This window comes from Alligator sinensis, unplaced genomic scaffold, assembly GCF_000455745.1.
Source record: "Alligator sinensis unplaced genomic scaffold, ASM45574v1 scaffold1801_1, whole genome shotgun sequence".
NCBI classification, from domain to species: domain Eukaryota; kingdom Metazoa; phylum Chordata; order Crocodylia; family Alligatoridae; genus Alligator; species Alligator sinensis.
Window position 1 is genome coordinate 269,195 of NW_005842608.1, and position 8,164 is coordinate 277,358.

Here is an 8,164-nt window from a genome sequence, read left to right on the forward strand (position 1 = left end):
GCCTCCGCCGCGAGAGCAGGGACCGGCGCTGGGGCTGCGCTTCGAGACGGCCGGGGCCGACGACCGCCGCCTTGCGTAAGTACTGGGGGAGGGGGGTTGGGTGTAGGGAGGGATCCCCCAGTCCCGCCGCTGCCCGCAGCGCCAGGGCGAGTGCCGGAGCCGCGTGTCGCCCGGCAGGAGGTTGGTGGTCTTGGCCAAGTCGCGGTCGTTCCGGGAGCTGCACGGCAGGATCCTGCTGGAGGGCCGCAGGCTGATCAGGGGCGCGCTGGAGGCCGGCGCGGAGCTGCAGACCCTCTTCTTCAGCTCCTTGCAGATGGAGGAGCTGAAGGAGCTGCCCGAGGCGGCGCTGAAAAAAGCCAGCTTGGTCAAGGTGAAGTTCCAGGACATCAAGCTGTGGTCGGACCTCGTCGCTCCGCCGGGGCTACTAGGTGAGGCGCGCGGGGGAGAGGAGGCGGCAGCGGGACGGAGGTTGCCTCTCGCGCCAGGCCGACGTCGCGGCCCGCGGAGGTGACCCAAGGAGCCGGCTCCTGGTGCGTGTTAGTCGGGGTGGGCGTAGCGCATCGTGGGGCTCGGCTGGGTTAAAGAAAAACTGCTGACTTCCATCTGCCCACGGGCATCTGTCCCTTTGCTTTCTCAGGAATCTTCTCCAAGCCGGACTACACCAAGATGGATTATCCGGCCATCCAGCTAAGGAATTCGTTACCCCTTAGCCTTATCTGTGACAACATCCGTAACCCAGGAAACCTAGGGACTATCCTGAGGTCTGCGGCAGGGGCGGGCTGCAGCAAAGTGCTGCTCACCAAAGGTAGGCCACTCCCTGGGGAGCCGCACCCCGACACAACTGGGGGCAGTGGCATAAGGAGATGCCTGGGGCGCCAGCTCGGTTGTCGTGGCCTGCAGGCCCTGCCAACTCCTTGCCCCTTCACTTTGACTCTCTTTTCGCAGGCTGCGTGGACCCTTGGGAGCCTAAAGTGCTTCGTGCCGGCATGGGCGCTCACTTCCGCGTGCCTATCATCGCCAATCTGGAGTGGGAGTCTGTCCCCGGCAACCTGCCCCCTGACACCTGCATCCATGTGGCTAGCAACCAGGACCCAAATGCCCAGGACGAACCGGAGCACGCCTCGGGCAAGGCCAGCAGCTACGGCTGGATCTCTCGCCCGCGCAATCTGAAGGCGCAGGCTGGCAGAGGGCGCTTGCCTTTGGACTCTAACAGCGAGGAGGACAAGGAAGCAGAAGCCAGGGACCAAAACCCAGAGCTCACTGTACAGAGCTATTGTGAGAGCTGGACCCAGGGGCCCGTGGCATTGGTGATCGGTGGGGAAACACAGGGCTTGAGCCTGGAAGCACTGCAGCTGGCAGAGAGCACAGGGGGCAGGAGACTCATCATCCCGATGGTGCCTGGCATGAACAGCCTCAACTCAGCCATGGCTGCCAGCATCATCCTGTTCGAAGGCAAGAGGCAGCTGCAGAAGCTAGAAAGCACGAGGCAGACGTTCCCGGCGTCAGGCTAGTACCCAAGGAGACTGCTGCGAGCTTCCAGGACCCCACTCTGTATGTTCATGTGTGCGGGGTTAGCAGAGAGCTGAATAAAGCCAGGGTTGGGGCACTTGCTGTTCGGTGTGCTTTGCGCGAGGGTTGAACTGAACCTGCCCATTCCAGCTTCCCCTCAGTGCCGGGGGAACCCACAGCCTTGGGCAGGGCATCAAGAGCTGCCTCTGCTACCAAGGATAGACAGGGCTTGGAGACTGCAGGTGTCTGAATCCACTCCAGTCCCCGAAGTGCTATGCAGGGCTTAACAGGGAGCTGCAAGGCTCTGCCCTCGGGTTCAGGAGAAGCCCCTAGTCCCTGCCCACTAGCTTCTCTGAGGTGGCTTTGGCCCACTGGCTGGGCGGTACTGTGTGCCTCTTTCTAGGCTCTGAACCCACCCACTCTGCCCCTTGTGCCCCAGGCACTGCTACTCCCTCAGGAGCAGAGCTAGGTTGCAGGGACCCTTGTAGGAGCAGGAGGTGGCTGTGTCAAGCGTGTAGCTGTGTGTTACCTCCTGCTGCTCTGGTCCAGGCACATGCGGTCTCAACAGCAGTGGGGGCAGTTCTGGCTTAGGCTGTGGGTCTGAGCACAGCTGGGATATCCGTAATGCAGCGGAGGTCCTTGCTGTCATCACCTTCCCCTTGGCCAGCGGCAGTGTGAGCCGTGTTTGGAGGCTCCCACAGAAAGCCGTGCTAATGTGAAGACTCAGCAGCTTCCAGTGAAACTGTTGTCGCTAGGTCTCTGAGGTCACAGAGCAGATACCAAGTCCACAGCTCCTCGCTTCCTGCAACAGGGCCTGGTCTCATTCCACAACAAGCTGTTGCCCTTCCAGCAGGTCTCGTGACTGCTCGGTTGACAGGGCATGCTGCAGATGCACCAGCAGCTCTCTCAGCACTTCCCTAGACTCAGGTGCTGCCTGAGTGGGCAGTGGCCAGGCCACAAGGTTTCCCGTCACACACCGTCCTGAGTCACAAACCTGCTCCATCTGCTTGCCGCAGGGCCAGCAGGAGATGGACGGTTGTACGGCTCACAGGGTTCTGCCGTTCCCAAGGGCACATCCCTTTCAGACTCCTGCTGGCAGCGACTGCCTGCTGGACACCTAGCAATGTTCTTGCAGCCACCCTCCCGCCCTGGTACCTGAAGTAGGAGGTGGACTCTGGCTGGCAGAGCTGATGAGATGCAGCTCAAAGCTCCTCCATCACAGCAACATGGGGGCTCCGTAAGCGCGATCCAGCGAGGGACCAGGGCAGAGTAAAGACCCGCTCTGAGGCACCTGTGCTGTGGTGGGTTCTCTGTGCCGGTGGGGGTGCGGTTCTGCCACTCGGTAGCACCCGCAATCCTCCCACTGAGCCAAGCACAACTCTCCCGGAGGCTCTGGGCTCTCTCCTGCCGGCAGGTGGCAGCACGTCCTGACCAGAGCCTGCATGGGCAGCGAATGCTGTACAAGTAGTGGTTGGAGCGCAGGCTTCTCCTACGGATGGGAGGGGAAACAGAACAAGAGCTTGGAAACTGGAGCAGAGAAGTGCGGTCTGACCGCCTTCCCCAGGGGAGAAGCCCCAGGCTCTTCCCCTTATCCATCTGCAGGTCTGGGTTGGGCTGGAGAAATCCCAGAGGATGCTGGGAAACCTCCTCCTGCACTGGCACAGGCTGTTGTATGCGTGCCAGGACAGCCGGCAGGACATGGGCCCCAGGTGGTCAAACAGATGGGAGAAGGGGCTCCAGCCCTCTTCTGGCACCATGCTCCTGGTAGGTGGCCCACGACTTGTCCCAGCTGCAATAGTAACTGCCCTGTGTCCCAGCTCCTGTACATTAGATTCCCCACAGTGGTCACAGCTATACACTGACCTACTTACCATGGGCCACCCTTTCCTCTGGCTCCTGTGGCTTGACAGTGGGGTGTAGCGTCTTGGGAACTGGAGGCTTGATACCGACCTTGAGAACAGGGAGCATCAGCCTGCTCCACGCCCAGGTGCTTGGCACGGGGAGGAGGGATTCAGCATAGCCACGCTCTTCTGCTCAGAAGCAGCCTGGGAGGCCGTCGCCTTGTGCCAGGACTGTGGCAGCTCCAGGAGAAGAGAGGTCAGGTCCTGGAGGCTATGCCCAGCCCTGTGCACGCAGGAACCTTCGTCCCAGGGATCCTGTGCGCTTGGTTGGTGAGCTCACCCGTTCCCTGCAGCCCATCTGGATGGGCTCGATTCCTGCCCTGCCTGAAAGCCCCTTGGAGGGGAGTCGGGTTCCTTTGTTCGAAGCCTGTCCAGAGTTTAATCACTGCTGCCTGAACACTGCTAGAGATGAGGCTGCCCTAGCTCAAGCTTCCTCATCTGTCTCATTTAAAGCACAAACATGCCCTGTCCCCCGCAGCCTCCCACCCTTGGTCTGGAAGCACTGACCCTATTGAGCCAGTTTCTGCCCAGCGCTGGGCCTGGGGAAACGCTAGGATTTCTAACCCTGGTTTAGCCTGGTGGGAGCTGGCAGCTCAGCAGCAGCCATAGAAAGCAACCCCCTCCATGCACATGCTGGGGGCAGCGAGCAGCGACCTCCACTCTGCTGCCCAGGCAGCCGGACTGCCCCAGCACCACCCAGGTAGCATGAACCACAGCCACCAGCACGGGCAGGGCTGGACCTTTCCCATCTCTCCCGAGCTGGACCCCAGCTCTGCGGCGCTAGACTGATTATGCAGCCAGCAGAGGCTAGCACCCAGGTAGGCGCTCCAGCCCAGCCATCCCGCCACAGTGAAAGTCAGCACCGAGTTACGTGCCAGCTGTGAACGGCAGCTGAGTAAACGCTGCCTGGGCCACACAGACTTGCCCCCACCTGTCACGCGGGGCTCCGAGCTGCCCCCCTCCCCTGGCAGGCTGCTGGGTGCTGGGGAGGGTCCAACCCTCCAACCTGGGCTGGCAAGAGGCAGCAGGATGACACGGCCCAGCAAACACCTGCAGGGGCCCAAGTTCAGGACACCGGCTGGTGAGAGGCAGCAGGCTTGGTGACACATGGCACTGGCTCAGGCCCCTCTCCCTGCCCTGGCTCTTACCTGGGCAAGGCAGGCAGAGCTTCCCCAGGGCAGGGACCCCTTTAGGACCACTTTGCTCCCACCCTGCCAGGCCAGGCATGTTCAACTCATAATATATAATGGGCACAAGTTGATGGAGAGGAGGTACAGATTGGACATCCGAAAAAACTACTTCACAGTCAGGGCGGCTAGGAGCTGGAACCAACTTCCAAGGGAGGTGGTGCTGGCCCCTACCCTGGGGATCTTTAAGAGGAGGCTGGATACTTACCTGGCTGGACTCATTTGAGTCCCGTTTTTGTTTTTAGGGTGAGTGGTTTTGTTTGTGTTTTTGGGTTGTTCTCCCGCCCTGGCGGGGGGTCGGGCTAGAAGATCTATTAGGTCCCTTCCGACCCTGAAACTATGAAACTATGAAACTATGAAACTCCCCCCAGTGGGCTGGGAACAGCAATGAGAGCAAGCCAGCAAAGCAGGGGCTGCATACTGGGAGCTCCCCGTCTTGGCTGGGCCTCAGCGCTGTGGGACACCAGGCCAGGTGCTGCCTTCCCGCCAGCTCTGCTTGTGCCCCGTCACGCGAGGACGCTGACTCCCTCACAGAGGCGCCAGACTCGGGTCGGACGTGGGTTTTATTACAAAGGGCCAATCACCATGTACAGTTTTTACAACGTCACTTTTCCGGGGGCTCAGCTGTGCTGCCCGGGTGGGGGGTGGGTTTAAAGAACAGCACCATTAAGGTTGGATTTGGGACACAGCTACAAAAAACGGTTCAATCAGCTACGTACAGGGGAGGACATTTCATACCAGAGAGAGGAGGGCACAAAGGAGAGAGCGGGAGAACATGGAAGAAAAAAAGGAGGTGGGAGACGAGAAGGGAGGGGTGGGAGAGGTCCGAGCAGCCCTGTGCTGTTTCTCTGCATGGCTGGGGGGAAGGTTGGGGTGGGATTCCCTCCGACTTGCATGTCTGGGGGCAGAGAAAACAGCCTGGACACAGGAGTTCTCACCAGGAGGATGGAAGGGGCTGCAGCGTCCCGGCCACTGCCGCACATGCCAAGGATGTCGGCGCTTGGCCTGCGACACGGCCGGAGCCAGGAGGGTGGCTGGGGGTGGGGACATTTCCTTATTGCTTCTTCGGAACAGTCTGTGTGGGGCAGGGCGGGAGACGGGGAGGAGAGGAGGAGGTATCAGAGGCCCGAGAACCCCGTCCACTGCCAGATGCCTACGCTGGGAAGAACACCATGCAAAGAAGATCTGCCTGCTAGCTAGTGCCAGATACAGAGTACAGGGACAGTAACAGTTCTGGCCAGGCTACAAGAGAATATATCACCATGAAGCACGAGCGAAGCCTCCGAACGCCGGCGACCCCCTGCTGAAAGTGCATCTCGAGGAGTTTGCTCGGGAGAAGGGTTCACTGCAGAAAACAAGGCACCACAAGGAGGTTGGATACTGGGCTGCACGCGAGGGCGCTGGGAGGTCCCGCGAGCGGAGGGGAGAGCCCTGCTTTAACAAGGTCCGCGGGCGCCCGCCTAGATGGGCTCGGGCTTGAGCTTGTCCGCTAGAAAGTCGCTCACAAAGGCTTCCACAATCTCGGGCGTGATCTCCTCGACGTCCATCACGTACTTGGCTCTGGCCGACATGTCCAGGATGGTGAGCAGGGGGGCTGCCTCCGGCAGGTTGGTGTAATCCCGCAGGGAGTCGGTCATGTCGTCCTGGAAGCCAAGGAGACAGAAGCTCCGTCAAGGAGGGGAGCAGCAGCTGGGGGCGTGGGAAACGCGCTGCCCTGTCACCTGGGTGAAGACGGGATTGCTGGCCGGGACCTGCTGACTCGCCCCGCCCCCACAGCCTGGCTTCCTACTAAGATCCCACTGCAGGATTCAGGCTGCTGAATCTGTCAGCAGAGACAGATGGAAAGGTGGGGGCAGGGGTTGAATGGCTTCCTTGGTGCTTCGCAGCCTGGGGAAAGAGGAGGGGCAGAGGCCAAGGCTGGGCCACAGGCACCGAGCAAGGTTCACTGGGCTTTGTTTTCCCCCTGCCCCCGGGACCTGTCATGGGACAATGGGGACAACGAAGGGAGCCGAGAGCCAGTGACTGCCATGCAGGCCCGGATGAAAGCTGGGGTCGAGGCGCCTCTCCCCTTGGGAGCAGCCTGCCCTCCCCCCACCCCCTGCAGCAGGGCACGGCTCAGGGCCATTGTCCGAGCTTCCCCAACGGCGCCTGCCAGCTGTGGCACAGGTACGAGCACAACCTGTCGCTCCACTTCTCCGCCAGGCCTCCTCTGTCTTGCTACAGCCAGCAAGACCGAGTCTGGGCAGGTCAGGAGCCACGGCCAGCCAGGCCATGGGGGCAGAACTGGGAGGTGAGACTGGTCAGACCTGACTAGCGAAGGGGTGCAGGGCTGCCCCAAAGCACCCCATTAAGCTGCTGCTGCTGCCTCCCCTGTCTCCATCAACCCATAGCCCTGCAGTTACGAGGCAGAGCCAGAAACCTCCTGGCTCCAAGGTCTATTCACCCTCCTGCCATCGATTCCCCATGCAACCGTGGGCACATCCCTTTGTCTCAGAGCTGCCTCCTTCTCCACCCAGGACAGCCCGGAGCTGGGCTAGCACCTGCCCTCTCCCAGCCAGCATCGGCGGAGCTGAGATATGCCACTCCCAGCGGCGGACGAAGAACAAAGCCAGTGCTGCCGGAGCAGGGGAATCTGGGGTTCCTCCCTGCTTCCCCCAGGTGAAGACGTGAGCTTTGTCTGCCAGCACCATGGTGCCCAAGAGCCGTGATGGCCAGGACCCAGTGGGCACAGAGCCAGGGAGACAGCAGCAGACTCAGCCGAGGCCCCGCCATCCACCGCCTCCCAGATGCCAAGGTGTCCACAGGCCGTGTGGGAAAGGAGGGACACAAGGGAGCAGCACCGTGGCGCGTGGCTCTAGCCATCAGGCAGCCTCATCGTGACCTCTGGCTGGCTCCACCACTGAGACATGGGGGCGAGCAGCTGTGGCAGACGGGGGGCAACCCAGGAAGGCCTGGACATCCGAAGAACACGCATGTGAGTGGATCTGGGAACAGCAGGGCCAGGTTGCAGATGTCTCCCCACACACAGAGGCTGCGAGGAGCCCAGCTAGCCGGCCGCTTGGCAGGAAAGGGGGGAAGAGGGGCTTGCACGCAAAGAAATCAGATCCCTGTGGAAAGGGAGGGACGGGGGGGAATGCACGAATCTGTGACTGCCAGAGCTGCTGCACTGAACAGGCATGGCCGGGCCGAGTCGCTCCTGGCTCCAACTGCGGCAGCTCCATTCTCCCTGCGCCGGCGTTCCCGGGCGAGCCCAGCGCGCAGCCGCTCTGGGGCGTCACCCCGGAGACTGCCGGGGCTTTGTGTGGGCATTTCTAACCTGCGCATCCCTGCAGCCGGAGTCTGGGGCCTCCGCCCTGCGCCCCGCCGGACCGTCGCAAAACCGCTGTGGTCTCTTCATAAATGCAAATCAGCCTCGAAGGCGCCGGGGGAGGGGCGAGGGTGGTGCCAGCGGCCCGGGGCCGCGGTCAGGCGGCATTGTGAGCCGTGGCCCCAGGGCTAAGCGAGGCCGCCGGAAACGTGGGGACGGCCGTGGGGCGGGCGGCCGCGGCGAATTGACCCGGGGCGGAT

General features: G+C 61.8%; 2 protein-coding genes across 5 annotated transcripts in view; one reads left to right on the plus strand and one right to left on the minus strand.

Annotated features, from left to right (window-relative positions):
- The first annotated feature begins 6 nt into the window (after window positions 1–6).
- MRM3 (mitochondrial rRNA methyltransferase 3) lies at window positions 7–1,606 on the plus strand. Of its 2 annotated transcripts, XM_006033124.2 has the most exons (4): window positions 7–75; window positions 178–428; window positions 638–805; window positions 946–1,606. In XM_006033124.2, exons 2-4 carry the CDS (start codon window positions 314–316, stop codon window positions 1,509–1,511), a joined length of 849 nt encoding a protein of 282 aa, XP_006033186.2. In that variant the 5' UTR covers window positions 7–75; window positions 178–313; the 3' UTR covers window positions 1,512–1,606. The 2 variants fall into 2 exon arrangements, with proteins under 2 accessions (XP_006033186.2, XP_025070658.1); XM_025214873.1 differs by lacking the exon at window positions 7–75 and having other exon boundaries at window positions 399–530.
- A 3,536-nt stretch (window positions 1,607–5,142) lies between these two features.
- Window positions 5,143–8,164, minus strand: part of NXN (nucleoredoxin) — a 56,477-nt gene continuing 53,455 nt past the window's right edge. For all 3 annotated transcript variants that reach the window (XM_025214872.1, XM_014524425.2, XM_025214871.1), the window contains one exon: window positions 5,143–6,240. In XM_025214872.1, the coding sequence (XP_025070657.1) occupies window positions 6,058–6,240 (183 nt within the window). In that variant the 3' untranslated portion in view covers window positions 5,143–6,057. The remainder of the gene's footprint in view (window positions 6,241–8,164) is intronic.